Below are 18,636 nucleotides of genomic sequence, written 5' to 3'. Positions count from 1 at the left end.
AACTTTATCCTGTTCATTTTATTAGTTAAAACACCAATTATTTGATAGAAAATTAATTTATTTTGTTGAAAAGTAAACTTTTGGGTTGAAAATTGATTTATTATGTAAATTAGATTTTTTTCCTAAAATTAAAAAAACTGCAAAATAAAAAAATTGCCTTAAAATCGTCCTGAAAGAATCACGGTCACACCAATTACATCAGAAAAAGAATTAATCTACCTCAATATAAGAAGACCCAGCATAAAATTAACAATTTAAGTTTCTATATTTTCTTCTATCAAGAAAATTTTACTCTTAAGAGAAATAAAAAATATTTAATCAATTTTAAAGTAAAAAGTCTCCAACATTCTAAATGAAAATAAAAATTTATAAATATTTTTCATTTTGAAATATTAAACAGCACATTTTGCAAAGAACGGCTTTCAGAAATAGTATTTTAATAACATAAGTGAGAAAACATCATGAGAACGTTACTAAAATTACATTGCAATATAAATATTTTCCAGGAATCATCACTTGTCTTTTGTCGCACGTTTGTGGTGTTTATTTTGAATTTATACGACACTGAGTTTAATTCGCGGTACTAGTTGCTGTTGCACGGTCGTCCTCGATACTAATGGTATAAAGCATGTAAAGAAATTTCAGTAAATAAAATACTGTCCTCAGAGCTTATATTATACGGCACATAGGTATGTATATACAATACATACTCTTCGGCGAGTTTGGTTAGTGCAATTTGCATGGTTGTCCCGGATACTAGAGACACAATAAAAGATTAGTCAGTTCCTTCACATTTACACACACAATGATGACCACCCTAAATGCACATTATGCAGATCACCCTAAATTTCGTTTTTTAATACTACCCCCTGCGCGAGCATATTCTCAAAGAACACTGCGCACGCCCACCGCTCGCGACCAGGTTTTCGCGTTTCGCACTAGAACAATGTGTTTACCTACTAATACTACGCGCTCGGCCTTTGTACTTCCCCCAGATTTGTGCGCATGTCTTTTAAAGTTATAGATCAAAGCTTATCGACGAACGTAATTTGGTGATTGTGAATTCTCTTTCATTAAAGCTCTCCTTCGGCTTAACGAACACATTCTTATCACGTATCTTGTGATGAGATACGTGCTTCACACTCGACTTTCTCCAAAATGCGAACTTTTCAACATCATGTTTGTTATCCATTCTATACGAAAATGGCATAGCTATGATAAAAGGCGAATGCTTGAGGATTCAAATATCAAAAACAGAGGACTACGATATAAAATTCTACTTCAATGTTCTACTTCAATATCTAGATTTATGTCCTATAGTTAAATCACTAAGATATTAACTAATAATATCTAGATAGTCTGTGCTAATATCTATTTGTCTCGAAATATTTTCATTGTCTTGTATTTATAATTTAAAAAAGTTCACATTTTATAAAAGAAAACAATTTTGTTATTAAAGATTTTATTGCAACTTATGTCGTTTTTCTATCAATTTAATTTGTTTATTTTGAAGGTTATTTTTACGATTAAAAGAAAATATACTCGTCCTATCTAAAAATTATTAATAACAAATTGGTAGATCCTTTGTAGGTGAACAACTTTTTTTTCGTACCTTGTGTCGTTTTTCAACAAAAAATTATTTTTTATTTTTAAGATTAAAACAAAAACTACGCTGATGGCAAACTTGTAGCCTCTTTTATGGTTGAGCAACTTTTGATTATTCATTTTATTTTGTTAGCATTTCTCGTTTATCCAAATATTTTATTTTATTTTAATGTTGTTTTTCACGATTAAAACCAAAACCTCGAGTCCTATAAAAAAATTATTAACTATTTTGTAGATCTTTTTTAAGTGCACAATTTTTTTTTCTTTTTATCTTTTTTTTGTATCTTGCCTAATTTGATCACCAAATATAATTTCTCTTGATTTATGATTATTTTCTGTACGATTAAAAATTGAATTTTCAAGAGAATTAGAAATTTATTATGATAGTCTTCTATAATAGCTTTCAAAAAGGAACGTCTCTCTTCTCTAGTCTTATTTTCATATCGTGCGTTGTTTTGCATAAAATGTTTATTTTCGTTTGTTGTTTGGATTTAAAAAATGCTATAACTTTGATCATTTTCTTTTTATCGAAAAAGAAGGCGTAAGCCTAAATTGTTCGAGTTTTCGAGTAGTATGGATAGCCGTACATCGAATTCTTAAAGGTTGAGGAAAATTGTCTTAAAAATGTTAAAAAGACTTGATCTTTCTTTTTGGTTCCTAAACACGTGTTCTAAGGCACAATCGAATCAGATTAGTCTTTCAACAGTTATCCGGTATACATTCGACGGCGACAAAAACAACAATGACGACGACAACAGACAGGCACCGTCGTAAAACCGTTTTTTTTTTCGTGGAGATTCAGAAAAAATCACGAATGTCAGTTTTCACATAAGAACAATACCTTCTCTTTATGACGATAATGTAAAAATGTAATACCTAATTTTAAATTAGAAACTTTGAAGACTTATTCATATTTCTCAAAACATTTGACGTAAACAACAATTTCAAATAACAAATAAGCACAGCATGAATAATACTAAGAGCTTCTTCAATAATTATTAAACAATAATTTGTACCAAAAATCCGATAACAATAGTCCATTTTTCCAGGTCCCGCTACTCGTTCAAAAAAGTTCGGTAAACGTACCACGACCTTTTAAGTTACAGAATTTTAATTTGAGCCTTCGAAATTTAAAACAGTTTGAATGAATTATGTTAGTCATTTTCCACTTTTTCTTGGACTAATAAATTGTTTCCCAAATGTTTTTAAACATTTGAGATTCACAGTTATCACTTTTACTGAGATGAAAAAGATATTTAATTAAGAGATTATCATTGATGAAATATGATCACCAGGAAGTTGAAAATTGTTTCTGTTATTATTTCCAGTCAAAAATTGTACCCTGTACAGAAAATTTGACACAATTCTGTACCATTTTTTATTTTTATTTTGTAACCAAAAATAAGAATTAACTAAAATTTATTCGAGAGATTGGTCAAAATCGTTGCAAAAAGCGTTAATATTTAATCCTAAATTAAAAATTACAAAATAAAATAGTAAATGAAAATATTTATGCCATTTAAATTCAAAAAATTTTGTCTATGTTTTTGCAAGCCTTCAGAGAATTTCTTGTATGAGTTTTAAGATGTTCCTTTTTGATGAAAAAATAAAAATCGACAATGGTGAAAAATTACATACATATTTTCTTTTGACACCCAATATAAAGGACTGAAAATTGTGCTAGAAAAAAGGTTAATCCTCTGATGTTCGTACTTCAATCACCTAAAATATCAGTGGTCGTTCTTCCTTTCTAATAAATATTGTGAACCATATTTTTCTATTTGACTACAGGTTTTATTACTTGTTAGAGCCTTCATTTTTTTTTCTTCTGTGTGAAAGGTGTTTCCAGTAAAACTGTTCATTATGCGAGGGGATATTAACCTCCGTGAGTGACTCCTTTGATGGTAATCCGTCTGCGTATGTCAACCTGAAGTTTCCGGAAGAACGGATGAGAGCCCTTTTAAAACCCTCTTTTCTACGACGAAGGGAGATAATACCTCCCTGACTTGATATTTCTGCGGAAAGTTCTCTATCGATTGGATCAGATTGTCCAAATACCATTATTCGAGGGTATGTAAGCTTGATTACTCATATATGATGAATCTTTGTGAAGACTAGATTTTAATTACCTTTATCGATTTATGTACGAAATAGGAAAGATAATTTTATGTATACCCTTACAGTTATTCTCACTTGAAAATTTTTATATGAATTTTAAACATGATCTCGATTATTAATCGACGAATGTCTTTGCACCATGAAAACGATTCAAGGTAGTCGCCAGACTGACCAAAGAAGGAAGCATCATCCGCCGGAAGTCGTGATCGATGTTTAATCGACGTTTCACTTTTCGAGGTTCTCCATGCACAGAATTACTTTCACGCATCTTAAATTTCCTACAAGAAGCATTTTGATTCGATCTCAAATTCTTTATTTTTTTACGAGATAGCATTTTTCTTCTTTTGAATTTTCTCAAGTGAATTTAGATATTCTATTCTGTTTAACAGCAATAATATCTTTAGATTTCGTTGCTTTTTATCCTCAATTAATCTTCGAAGCGGAAATTCCTGCATCAATATTGATCCAATTAGCCATTCATTTATCTGAAGTTGAAACTACTTTACACTTGCAAGCTAACATAATTATCAAGAACCTATATCAAAACTAATTTAATTACATTTTTATAAGATCACTTCCTATGATATTTCCTTACATTTAAAAATAGTATTTGGTTCAATATAATAAGTTTCAACAATTAAATATATCTTTTATATTAGGATAGCTCGAAATAAAAAATGTATGGTTTTAAAAATCAATTTCAATTCGCACCCAGTAGGTTAAGTGCGAACATGAAAAATATAATGAATTTAAAAGAGCTTCGCAACATAATTGTGTTCACCTACTTTTTAATCAGGGTGGTTTACGTTTACTCGAATACATTCAATTTCGATATTGTAGAATTAAATCTTGTCTACAGCAGATTTCGTTTTTTTTTTCACTAACTGGGTCAAATTGACTTTAATATTAGAGGAGCTGAAAACTTGACGAGGAAAAGATTTATTTTATCACTACAAACACAATGCTAATATTTCACTAAAAGATCAGAAGAATTATAAATTAAATTAGGAGATAAGAGAATACAATTTCCTTTTAAAATGAAGAGTTTCTGCTTTTAATTTTATCAGTCGAACTCATTTCATAAAAAAATCTATGTAACTGAAGTTTGCAAGGTTAATAACGAAAATATACCATTTTTAAAGTTTCTTTCACTAACTACTGACACCTGGTGTTAAATACATTCAGTTACACACAATTCTTGTATTACAAAAGAATGTATTAATCCGAAAAAATATTATGAGATTTGATTGTGTAAAGTCCAAAATCGTAAGTAATTAATCCATAAAAAGTAGGTCGGAGGAACTATTGATTTTAAAAGACATAAAACTTAGATGGTTATAGCAATTGGTGTCAAACAAACCATAAGACTTGACTGGACTACAAATTTGGACCAACCAAAAACTTTAAAGTATGATCAATATCAAGGAAGATGATAGTTAAGGAGAGAATGCGTTTTATTCTGGTCATACGGTCCAGTACGAAGATGATAGTTTCAGGAAATGAAAGATTATCAACACAAAAAAATTGAAATACAATGCTTGAATATTAAAGATTCAAGGTGTGAAAAACTATTAAACCGATACTTCCTTGTAACAACCACAACATATTGCTACGAAAAATCAAGAACAACAATTTCAAAGTTTGGGCTATAGAATAAAGAATTATGAAAATTGATGACCGCCAATCCATAGAGAGGATTAAAGTGGAAAGCACATGAAAGTAAGAAGGATCAGAAGGATGTAAAATATTCCAAATATGGCAAGATGAGAATCTCATGTTCCGAAATTTAGCTAATCGGATAGCTTACATAAGATACCTCAAAAATAAAATAATTTCCTCCTTTTCCGATTTCCCAAAAGAACAATTCACAAATAGGCCAGTGAAATTCTTGTTATTGGAAGATACAACACTTTTCAAGTTAAAACCTCTTTTCTGATCAACAATTATGAGAAATTATGAGATGCAATCCGTAAACCAGATTTAAGTGAAAGCATGAAACAAAATTGAGGGATGATAAAGATCGAAAAACATGAAAGTGGTATACTGAAGAAATGAAAGAATTTGATGATAGTCAATCGAAAATTTGAAGATGAGTACAATTTTGGAAGATCCACAACACGTAAGAGAGAAAGAATATAACAATTTTAAGTTTGAAGAATGAAGATTTAAGGTGTGTCTTACCTTGACGAAATGAAGGTTTTCCTTGTCCAGGAGGAACTCCATGGATTTGTGGGGTCGTTGATTTAGGCTGGAGCCACAGGATGTGTCTGAAGGTGTCCTGTGACAAGCGCCAATATGCGACTGGGGTACGTGTAGGGCGTTCTCGTTAGCCAGGTCGCCGGTTCCACGAGGACGAGTGGTGTGATTCAGGTTGAGCAGACTGCGGGTCTTCTTGCCCGTCGAGGAGTGGTTGGAGGGCGCTGGGTCGACGCCCTCCTCCGCGGCGTCGAGATCGGTCTCGAGAAGACCGACGGGCCGATCCTGGGAGGCCTGCATGGTGCGGGCCTTCGCCATCTCGATGACCGCCGGATTTCCAAGGTCTGTGGTTGCGCGCCGGCGCGACGAAGAGGTCGTGGACGACATTCTACCACCCAGCGCCCCCGCACGGGGTGGCTGTGGCGGCAGGGGTGGTTTACTAGACACTGGCGGCCTCCCATTTGTGCTGCAACAAACAAATGCTCTTGTTAGACTCTGATGGTACATCTAACTAGTGTTACTTTGCAACTGTCATTGATTATTTTTCGGTTGATAAAGGGACGGTTTATTGATAGTGATAACGAAGTATTAGGAACACGATAGATGTCATTGGGAGCTCTTTTCTAGACGTTGTGGCTAATGGGTTTCTTTTATATAGATTAGGCATTTTTCGTTTTAGGATTATCACGGACAAGAAAATTAACTAAAAGATCAATTCGAAAACAGGAAATGTTACCATTTTTACGAGATAGATACTTCAAAAGTGATCAAAGAATTCAAAATTCAAAAACTTCAATGCTAATTTAAAAATTAAAAATTATGAAAGGGAAACATTGCAAATGTAGCGTTCAACATGAAAATTCAAAACTCTAAAATTGTAACCATTTGAATTTAAGAATTTAAAAAATTATAGCGGTCAACGATACGGCAATTTAGTATCATTCGAAACGATTTAGTTTTTATTCGAGTACCCTCAGTAGTAAATGACCATTGACTGCCTGAGACATGTCTATAATAATAAGTAGGACTTAACCCCGCAGTTAAGTAGGAGCGATGGACTCCTCAACTGACCCTATTTTCATATGCTCAGGAATTTATATTACACCCAGTAATATGTGTACAGCTATAATATACTCGTGTCTTAAGTCTTTAGATCTTCGGATTGAAAGTGCACAATTGAAATATAATAAATTAATGCGTAATTTATTATATAGTTTCGCATACGAGAATCGTAATATGACTCGTCTTATTGCCATTGTACTGAAGGTTTAGATGGTTTTTATCTTTTGAAAAAATATAGGAGTGTTACCACAGCTATACATTTTCTTAGATTAGAGGACCAAATTAACCATTTATTTTTAGTGGTTGAAAACGAGTCTTTTACTAGTGCAGGTCCGAAATTATTTTTCCCCATGTTTGTTTCGAAATAAATATTTGTAAGCATGTTTTTCTCTGATACTCCACTGTATGTAATTTTTTACATAAGAAAGTTTAGTTAAAAATTGTGTTTTTACAACATTATTTTATTAATGCTATTAATATATTATTAATCATAACGTTTTGTTACAATTAAATTTTGTAATATTTTCAATGATCTACAAAGAGCCTTCTTCAAGATGAAAAAGGTAAACGATTGGAAAAAGGGAAAGACAATTTTAAAAAAAGTTGAATAGCCTAATGTCCAAGCTCTGGTCCGTTTATTTATATGCTATCTATGTGTAAAGTTAGTCGTGATGTAATTCGTTAGGTCATAATGTTTGTATTATTAGTCTTCCATGCAAAAGAGCGGTGACGCATTCATTTCCTTCCTAGTATTCTGTATGGTGTATGCTGTATTTGAGCTGAATGTAATTTGATGAAAAGGGAATGGTCATTACCATCCTTCACCTTTTGTGGCCATTCCTTTGCTCACAAACTTTCAAAAATAACTTTTTCTGATGCGATTAAAAAATATTCGATATTTTGATACTGACCGGATTTTTCTATATTTGAGTACTGCAAAATTTAACTATAGTTTTTTAAAAGATATATTGAGTTTTCCGCATTCATGACAAAGTTGAAGAATTGAATAATTCATTTTACTGTTTTTGTGAAAAAAGAAATGCAGAAACCAAAATTCCATAATGAAAATAATTAAATATGATATTAAATATGTTATAAATGCACTCTTCGATGAAAATTGAAATATAAATAGTATGAATAAGAAATTATATGCAAAAAAAAAGAGATAACAAAAGGTTTTTTAGAAGGATCATGCATCAACAAGTTTTAAGTACACGGAGAGAAATTTGAATATATTAATTCAAGGAAGCACGTGATTATAGAGCTACAATTTTTACGTGCTTTAAATTCACGGACTATATAATCCAAAAGCATAGAAATCGAGACCTGAGCTTTAAAATCATGGGTTCAGAGATCTTAGTTCTCACACCAAAGAGTGATAAAAACTAGGAGCAGCACATTCCCGAAATTTCTCTGCGTGTAAAGATAGTAAATTTTACAATACGAGACCGAACGCACACTCGGGCGTGCGTGCTTTTATCATCTGAGATATTTAGTAAGTATTTGTGCATTTTTTTGCAGTTTGGACTAATTCAAACTAATCTAAAACAATCTGAAGCAATTTGTCAATCCTCTTAACCCCTTTTTAATCTGGCTTTCAACCTCAAATTAAATTTTAATCTCAATAGATGTCTCAACCCCAACTTCAACACGAACGTTTCCGGAATCCATTTTTCAATCCGTGCCTCCAATTCTCTCAAATGAATGGGACTCTTTGAATTCAATCCGATGAATCTGACATCAGTTTGAATGGATAAGTGTGAATCCGAAAGCAAACCGAATGAATCACAATCCAATCGGAAACTAACGTTCACTCTATCCGAGTGAATTGGAAACCAATCCAAGCTTAACTTTCATCACAGTAAACCCCAAGAATAATTTTTATCTTTTAATAAGATAAAAACGTTGCAGCACGTTTATCTAAAGAAAGATCAAATTTATCTGACGAAAGATAAAATTTATCTGAAAAAAGATTAAATTTATCTGAAAAAAAGATAAAGCTTATCTGACGTAAATATTTGTTTGGCATATGTTATACGTCAGACGGCTGCGTCTGTGCTCACAAAAAAATGTCCTTTATAAATTTGAAAATTCTCGCGGCATTCAATTTTAAATATTCTCCCTTTATTTCACTAAGTTTAAGCAAAAAAATCACGCACCTACACTTACTGAATAGACAATGTGCACTTTGGTCAGTTTATACCAAATAGTGTTTGTTTACAATTTTTGAAGTCTACATCAGAGTCGATAGAAAACTAAAGATTTGTTCAACAAAAGTAAGAGACTGAAGTTGGCTGAGTATGAACACTCAGCCAACTTCAGCCAAGTATAAACGAACCAAAGTGCAGACCGTGTATTCAGTAAGTGTGGGTGAGTGATTTTTTTGTTTAAAATTAGTGAAATAAAGGGAGAATATGAAAATTAAATGCCGCAAGGATTTTTTAATTTATGAAGGACATTTTCTCTGTGAGCATAGACGCAGCCGTCTGACATATAACATATTCCAAACAAATATTTACGTCAGATAAACTTTATCTTTCACAAGATAAATTTTATCTTTTTTCAGATAAATTTTCTCTTTCGCTAGATAAACTTGCTGCAACGTTTTTATCTTATTAAAAGATAAAATTTATTCTTAGGGTTTACTGTGATTCCTTTCAAATCCGGGCGTATATATAAACTTGAATCTTAACACATCTTTTAATCAATTTCAAACCGTGCGCCTAATACAGTTAGGACACTTCTCGAAAAAAAACAGGTACGTCCCAGTTTTTTTCGGAAAAAGTAAAGGTCCAAACCTGGGACAAAACTGGTTTTTTCAGGAAGTGTGAATGGTGATCAAAGATCACCATTCAATTATTTCCAATCCGAATGAATCTATCCATTTCTAGAATCTCTAAAATTTTACGTTTTTCGCGTATATTCAAATGCTCTACGGAAATCTGAATATGTGTTAAGTTTCTTCAATATTAATATGAATTTTTATTTAGTATTAATTTTTTTAAATGTTTTTGCTTACGTCCCATGGTTTTTGAGATAATTCAGAATTTTTATTTTTTCCTTTTGAAAATATTTTTATTAGGTTAATTTGTAGTCGCTGAGAACCATCCTTTGAATAAAACCCTGAATATTTTGTCAGTTTTCGCGTATCTCACTGTTTTCAAGATAACTCAAAATTTTCATTTTGAAACTCTTTCTGCTATACTCCTTCGGGGTGCCCGATGACTATCCCGGAATGAAATATTATGAAAATGTCCCTTTCCTGTATCTCTACTTTACCCTGTTAGTTGTGGCTGGTCGAGGGTCTTTATCAAACAGTGAAAATATGTTCAGTTCTCGCGCATTTTTCACCGTTTTCAAGATAAATAAAAATTATCTTATTTATTTGATTTTAAATCATTCTATTGGGTTATTTTGAGTTTGTCGAAAGCAGTCCTGCTCTTCAAACTCCTTAACATTTGTTTGTTGTTCATATATCTCTGATCGTTCGCGATATAATTCAAAAAATGTAATTATTGTTTTGAATTAAACAATTTCTGTATGAAGCTAGTTACAGTTGTTTAAAAATATCCCTCTGCAAAATCCCTAGAATGTAATTAGTTTCCACGATTCTATAAACATTTTCGAAATAAATCATATTTCAGACTTTTTAATTTTTAAATACTGGTTTACGCTGATGTGGCTGAGGACCACCCGCCTATAGAAAACTTACCCTTTTCATGATAACTCAAATTTTTTATGTAAAACAACATGTTTTTATTGAGTTAGTTTATGTAGGTCGAATACATTACCCCTATGTAAAAACCTTAACATTTTTGTCGAAAGCGATTGGAAAACCCTGAAAATGTTGTCAGTTTTCGCTTTTTTCTCAGCGTTTTCAAGATAATTCAAAGTTTTCATTTTTTGGGGGAGGTATTTAAAAAATATATTTTGGGTTATTTCAAGTTGGTCGAAGATGAAACCTATCTTCAATCCCCTTAGAATCTACTTAGTTTTCATATATCCGTGACCGCTTTCGAAAAAGTCAAAATTTTTATTTTAAAAATTTTCAAAATTGTTTTTTTTTTGTTTGTTTAGTTTGGGGTGTCTAAACACCATCCCTCTTTGTAAAATCCTGAAAATGTTATCAGTTTCCTCGTATCTCTCACCATTTTCAACATTGCTCAAAAACTTCATTTTTTGTATGTATTTAAACAATCTTTTTATTCGGTCCGATCGCTTTGTTCGAAGATAAACCCCGTCTTCAAAAACCATACAATTTATTTAGTTTTCACGTTTCTCTGACCGATTTCAAGATAATTACAACTTTTTTTTTAACTTGAAAATTTTTTACTTGTTAAGTTGGAGTGGCCAGGGACCATCCCCCTTTAGTAAACCCTAACAATATTCTCAGTTTAGCGTATTTCTCACCGATTTCAAGATAACTCAAAATTTTTATTTTGTTTTAAATTTGGAAAACACTTTCTTCCCTTTTACCTATGTTCAGAGAATCTAACAATGAATTTACAACTAACTAATGCACTATATAAATTAAGCTGGAAATGATTACGCTTTTGAAATTGTGAATTTACGGAAATCGGGACCAATAGGGTTAAGGAAGTTCGCATAAAGTTAACCGAAATACATGCACTTTTTCAATCGAGCGCTTGAGCGCGCTTGTTCTGAAAAGCTCCTGCGAGAGATTCAAATCCAGCGCCAAGTACATATATCTGACCAATAAGGAATCGGGTCTTCACATTTCTGCATTACATTTTTCGAGATACACTTTTCAACTTTGAGAAAAAATCTATATAGAACAGGAAAATAAACTTTTTAGTTTTGAATAATAAAGTAGAGTGGAGTCCGTAGCGTAGAGCAACCAAAAGGGAAATACAAAGAGGTTACAGTGGAATTCCATAGGAAAGAATAGCAGAATAGTCGCTGACCAATGACGTGATTGGGATGCCTTCCCTGACTGCATCTCCACCAATAAGGAATAGGGTCTTCACATTTTTGCGTTACATTTTTCGAGATATTTAGATATTCGATATGTATAATCTTTTTAGAATAGGATTACTTATATACTACATGAAACTCTTTCATTGACAAAATCTTAATTAAATTAAAATTATTATTGAGTTATCACTACTCATCCGAACGTTTGCGACATTCTGCCTAATTGACTCGACTTTTGAGGAATAATGAGTAAGCGTACTTTACTTTGCTGATTCTTTTTTTTTTAATTTTGGCGTACTGTAATTTACAATATTTTTTTCTTTACACTTTATTGCAAAATTCCGTTCAGCCACCGTTTACAGACATCGAAAATGTTCGATTCCGTATAATGCGCGATGGCGACGAGCAAAATCCCCAACTCTGTAAGTATTAATTTGCTTTCAACAGTGAGCAAAATTCTCTCCGTGCCAACCAAAACATTTTGCTTTCCCCTTTTACTACGAGTGCCATCTAGCGTTGTTGACTGTTATTATGTGAACATCGTATTGGGTCAGTGAGGTCATTTTTTATGTTTGTAAATGGTAGCCAATTTCAGATTTTGCTTTGTAATTTGTAAAGAAAAATTGTATTCGATACACGATATCGCTTCGCACAAACTGCCCATTAGGTATTTTCACGACAACCATAAGCTAACTTCACTTCGTTAAAAGCTGCGGGGAAAAAAATGGGTCAAATGCATGGAACAAAACTTTATTTCTGTAATATCTTTGCAATTAATAATAATTATTATCAGTTTATTATTTCATTAAATAGTAATTAAAAAATAAAAACTTTTTTTCAAATACACTTGTATAGAAAAAAATTGCTTTCAAGAAGATATTAGCAAAATAGGGCAATAATGAACTAAATCCCATGCACTTAGTCCCTTGTTTTCCCCCTCAGCAATCGACGTATTGAAGTTAGCTGGTGACTGAAGTGAAAATACCTCATTTGGACTCTCGTATCGAAATATACTATTATGTACTCTTGTTGAAAGATTAAAGAGTATAACTGTCCAAGTATACCGTTGAAAATTGACATACAAAATCAACATGGCGGTCAATATGACGATCCAGCAGTTATGTACAATTTAGTATGTATATCTTATATGTAAATTATATATAACTTTTTCACCTGGGCCGACCCTGATAATTCATCTCTTTTTATACAAGTTACATATTTTTACATTCTCATCAGAGAAGGTATTATATTTGTGTAAAAGTCGACCCCCCCCCCCCCAGTTTTTGTCAACTTTCCACGTTTTAAGACCCCCTGAATCCAAAAAACAGGTTTTGACGAATTTGTCTTTCTGTCTGTGAACACGATAACTTTGAAAAAATTAATCTATAGGATTGCCCTTTGGTACACTCGTTTAGTGTCCTAAACTAAAGGTGAAGTTCGTTAGCCAGTCATTTTGGATAAAAATGCAAAAAGTAGGAGCATTTACAAAATTCCAAAAAACACACGATAATGAACATTTTATGCCAAATAACGCGCGATATGAAAAAAAGTCAAGAAAAGAAAAATGTTGCTTTTTGAATGCCCTACGAGACTATCGAACAACTTTTTGAATTTTCTTGAAAATTCAAACATTCAAATTTTGACAGCATACAAAATAATGAAAAATCCAAAAATTATATTTTTCGGCCAAACTGTGCAAAATACGGTAAAAGATAAAAACACAAAAATTGTGCATTTTAAAAAGATCTACAAATTTGTCATCAATCACTTTTTCATAGGATGCGTAGTTTTGGGCTTTAATCATGAAAAACGTCATTAACAGTAAAAAAATGTGCCCGCTGCGTGGGGACATTATTACCACAACCTTTGTCTTTTAATTTCTTTTTCGTCTCGTGTGTGGGGTTTTAAAAGATTTAACTTTTCATGTTCTTGATGCTATTTTTCATAATTTAAACTAAAAACAGAACTATTAAAACTTAATCGTGACAAATAAATAATATTTACATTCTCATCTGCGAAGGTATTAAATTTGTATAAAATTTGACCTCCCTAGTTTTTGTCAAAAGGTCCACGTTTTGAGACCCCCTGAATCCGAGAAAACAGGTTTTTACGAACGTGTCTATCTATATGTCGTTATGTCTGTCGTTATGTCTGTAGTTATGTCTGTCTTTATGTCTCTCGGTCTGGCTGTGAACACGATCACTTTTGAAAAAAATTAATCTTTTAGATTGGCTTTTGGTACACTCTTTTAGTGTCCTAAGCTAAATGCCAAGTTCGTTAGTCAGACATTTTGGATAAAAATCCTAAAGTGAGCGCCTTTTGAATATTTTTCACACCATTTTTTCAAAATTCAAAAATTCTCTGTACGGTTATTCATAGTATTTAAAAAGTCGAACAATTTATCTACTGACTTTTTTCATAAAATTAAAAATTATGAGAGTTATAGCATTTACAAAACTAAAAAAAAAACACAAGAAAATGAACCTTTTAAACCAATTAACGGACGATATGAGAAAATGGCAAGAAAAGAAAAAGTTTGATTTCTAAATGCCCTAGAAGATTATCACGACAACTTTTTAAATTTTCTTGATAAATCAAAAAATAAATTTTGATAGCATAAAAAATAATGGAAAATCCAAGTTACATTTTTTTATGCAACATTTTCACAATATTCAAATATTCTCAAATAAATAATGCATTTTCAAAAAAATATGTGTGTGTGTGTGTGTGTATACATATATACATAATTTAGAAGTTAAAAAACGTTAAGGCTGCTCAGTAGTAGATCGTATGTGTAAGGTTTAAATCAAAAAGAAAACATTGGAAATGAGCAAATTCTGTTGATGGAAAAACGACAAAAGTTGCAATAAAACGTTGAATAACCAAATTTTTTTAAAAGAATGTGCATTTTTGTAAACGGGGACAATGAAATTTCTTCTGTTTTAATACCAATGCAAGTTACGAATTATAATAATATACATTATCGAGTGCGAAGCGCGAGATAAATATATTGTCGAGCGCGACGCGCCAGAAGCAACAGTCGCGCGCCCTAGACGCGCTCAAACTTGCGAGCGCATCGCGCGATGAGAATATACCCGCGAAGCGGGCAGATTTTTTAAATTAAACATGCAATCATTTTTTGGTATCTTTTTTAGTTGAAAATACAATGCTTCGTTGAAAATGAATTTTTTCAGTTGAGGATTCAATCACTTGTGTAAATGTCTGTTGTTTTGTGAGAAAATTTATCTCTATGGTTGAACACTTTTTTATCTGATTAAAAATCTTCTTTATCTGGTTGAATATTCGTTTTTTTTTCTTGATTTAAAATTAATTTTTTGAACTGAAGGAAAATTTGTGATATTTTAAGTGATTAAATAGATTTTTCTTCTGAAAATTTGTAAAATTCCCGGTCAAAAATAAATTCACTTTCATTTGCCGCGTTTTCCCATTGACCCTGAAGGGGATTTTTTTGATTATGCTAGTTAGAAACACCAATTTTATTAAATAATTAATATTATTTGTTGTTCAATAAGCATTTAGATTCTCATTAGCTATTTCGATTTATGAAAAAGGGGACGCTTTGATGAATCGAATTTCTTCGGCCGAATTCTCCCAGCAAAACGGAAAGTGATGACAGCACTTGAGCTCTGATCAAGAGCTTCTTTGCGATATGCTTTGCGGAACGAGGTTGAAATTACGATGCGTAACTCTCATCCCGCGATTTTTTTTGAGCATGTGAAGCATCGATAGTAGCCATTGAGGCTGGAATTATTGCCTCGGACGATAGAACTTCCGTGCAAGCCGGAGAGTCATTTATGATACGGCCTCTATCAACTCACCATAATATATAAGTGTGGCGCGATAAATAAAGGCGCTTTAGAAATATACGGAGGCATGTGAGCACGTGGGATTAATTCAGGGCGAACGGCTAATGCTCTGCACTGTAAAAAAAATCCATTGAATTTTACATCTCTGGTGGATGTAAATAAAAGGACCTTCGTGTATCGGAGTAACTTTACGAAAAATTGTGATAATCCACCTAGCGATGAATTTTACAATTGAATCTGTTGTGATATTGCAATTCGGCCGATAATTTTACACACGAAAATGTGAAATTCATTATGTGAAAGCATAAAATAAAATTTATTAGGGCGACAGGTTTCGAACACTCGAAGCTCAAACTTCGTATAAAATTTCATGGAGATTGAAGAAACACAAGCCGGACACGTTACAACTTACCTAAAACACATAAGATACTATGGGCAAAGATATAATATCTTTGCTGTGGGTTTTTTTTTTATGTTTAAATAACCCATAACAAAAATATGAAATCTACGTTTTGAATAACCACATTCTTTCCGTTCTAATAGCAGAAAATGTAAAAGCAAAAATACGAACAGCTCGAATTTGATCTATTTTTGTGTGAGAGCTGTCAATTTCTCCAAAATTAGAGGATGAAGGCGATAAACAACGAAAACAAGAGACGCTTTCGTATTCATATATCATTTGATTAATTATTCTAAATGTCCAACTAATTAAAAATTAAAAATTTTACAGTTCCCGCCAAGGTAAAATTAAAGATTTTTGGTAAACTTAAAAATCTCGATGTAATTTTCCATCACAGGAAAGTGATTTTACCGACGCATGGTATTTTTACACGCTGCAACTGAATTTTCGATTCTGAATGTAAAGTTCGTACGACGGAATGTGTAATTTTATTTTTATCGAGTGTTTAATATCACACTGCTATTCGAGGATCCTTTTATTTACATCGCTAGAGGATGTAATTTCACACACTTTTGTAAAATCACACAGTGGGGTGTGTGATATTTACAATGATACAATATGTAATTTTCCGAAACGTTGCATTTTTACGCAAATCTTTTTTTACAGTGTATCTGACTTTTGATCTAACATTATATTTATGCATACGAAGTTCCGATACCAGAGCCGCGTATTTCATCCATTTTTAACCACCATGCCTAAAGACTGACTAATCGATAGCATGATTGATACCATAGGAATGTAAACATTCCTCGCGTATACATTTGAAGAAATATCTAACATTGAGGATAATAATATTTACTCAAAATGTTAGAAAAGCACCACCCTAAAGTTTCCTATATTAGCAATCGGTATGAGGTAAAATGCAACAAGCATAACACTTTGTGAAATCATCTGAAATCAGCGGAATCCGAGTGAATCTTTTGAAAATCATCCGATAAATTGAAATTATTGAAAATCGAGTGAAATCAGCAGAAATCTCTTAAACTATTCTGAAATCGTGAGCAAGTAAGCAGGAGTCAACGAGAGATACTGAGTAATCACGAACAGTCAAGCGAGCAGTCAGCGTAGACAGTGCATTCAGCGTGCGACACTTGCTTCGTCTCTACAAGATGGGGGGAGGGGGGGAAATAGAGAGATGGAGAGGGGGGTAAAGAGGGGGGTAGAGAGAGAGGCCTTCTACAGTTCACGTGCGTAGCCAGCAGCGAGTGTGTATTATTGCTGACTCGTATAAACTGTACATATAATAAATTCGCCATAATTTAAGAACCAATTGCAGAATGGCCGTTTTATTCCAAGAAGAAATTCGTGGCCACTTCCCGGTTTTGGAGCTAAAAATGTTTTCATTTAGAGCTATAAAAACTAAACTTCAAATGAAACGCTTAAAGGGCAACCCTTTTGAATTTTAAAACTAATGCTGAACAATTTGTTATTCAAACGCTAAAAAAATTACGCGTATAAAATTTAAGTTTCTAAAATATTTCAAGTACATAGTTTAACATTTATTGCTGTTAAACTGCAAACAAAATTTTACTTATATAAGTTGTATAGCTCGAAGGTTTGAAAAATATAAATCCACGGTCTAATATTCGATTTTCTAAATTTAAGAATAAATGAACAAATTTCGAAATTTACATACTCAAAAGTTATCATTTGCTTTCAAACTGAAAATTGTTTATATTATTATAAGATCAATTAATTTTATTTCAAGCCGTAAAAACTTAATAGTTATTCAATTGTTATTTATACTTGAAAACCACAACTGGAAAATATTTATGAAAATTATTAAATATTTAATTTAATTATCTAAAGATCCTTCAGAGTAAAAAATTGCCTTGATCTCTTAAACTTTCTCGAATTTTTATAAATTAATAACTGTTTCATTTTTATTTATTCATTGACATTTCTTTTTTTTATCATTTCAAATATTCTCTTACAATTAATCTTTTTAAAATAAAACATCAGTTTAACATATTTCAGTTTAACATATAAACTGTCAAATATTGATATATATTAAAAAATTGTTATTTTTCCTAATCAAATTATTTTAATTAAATTGGTTTTAAATTTGAATATTTTTCATAGATTTACCTTTTAAAAATTTCTAAAACTCCAGGTAAAAAAATTAATTTACCGTCATTGCCCGGTTTTCCCCAGTCTCTAAAAATTCGTCGGTCATATCCCGGGTTTCCCGAACCAACAAACACTCTAAATAGGATTAAAACAATAAAATAACAGAGAATAAAAAATATTAAACAATTAGGCACCCTGTGGAAAGACGTTATGAATCAAAAGTTTCAAGTTACAAAAATCACCATATATATATATATATATAGTGCCGCATATACTGGAACTTTATATTCTCGACAATTGTTTCTGTTGCTCACTCGAGGCCTGGCATGGTTCTTCTTGACTTCGAGAAGCGAACCATGTTCG

The 18,636-nt window shown here is 32.0% G+C and overlaps 1 protein-coding gene across 3 annotated transcripts in view; it reads right to left on the bottom strand.

The window, feature by feature from the left end:
• LOC117180887 overlaps window positions 1-18,636 on the bottom strand; it is a 266,828-nt gene that overhangs the window by 97,461 nt on the left and 150,731 nt on the right. For all 3 annotated transcript variants that reach the window (XM_033373464.1, XM_033373466.1, XM_033373465.1), the window contains exon 6: window positions 5,905-6,385. In XM_033373464.1, coding sequence (XP_033229355.1) covers window positions 5,905-6,385 — 481 coding nt within the window. The remainder of the gene's footprint in view (window positions 1-5,904; window positions 6,386-18,636) is intronic.

The sequence above is a fragment of the Belonocnema kinseyi genome, chromosome 9, assembly GCF_010883055.1.
Source record: "Belonocnema kinseyi isolate 2016_QV_RU_SX_M_011 chromosome 9, B_treatae_v1, whole genome shotgun sequence".
Lineage (NCBI taxonomy): Eukaryota > Metazoa > Arthropoda > Insecta > Hymenoptera > Cynipidae > Belonocnema > Belonocnema kinseyi.
The sequence above is the reverse complement of the archived record's forward strand: the minus strand, read 5'-3'. Positions and strand labels throughout refer to the sequence as shown.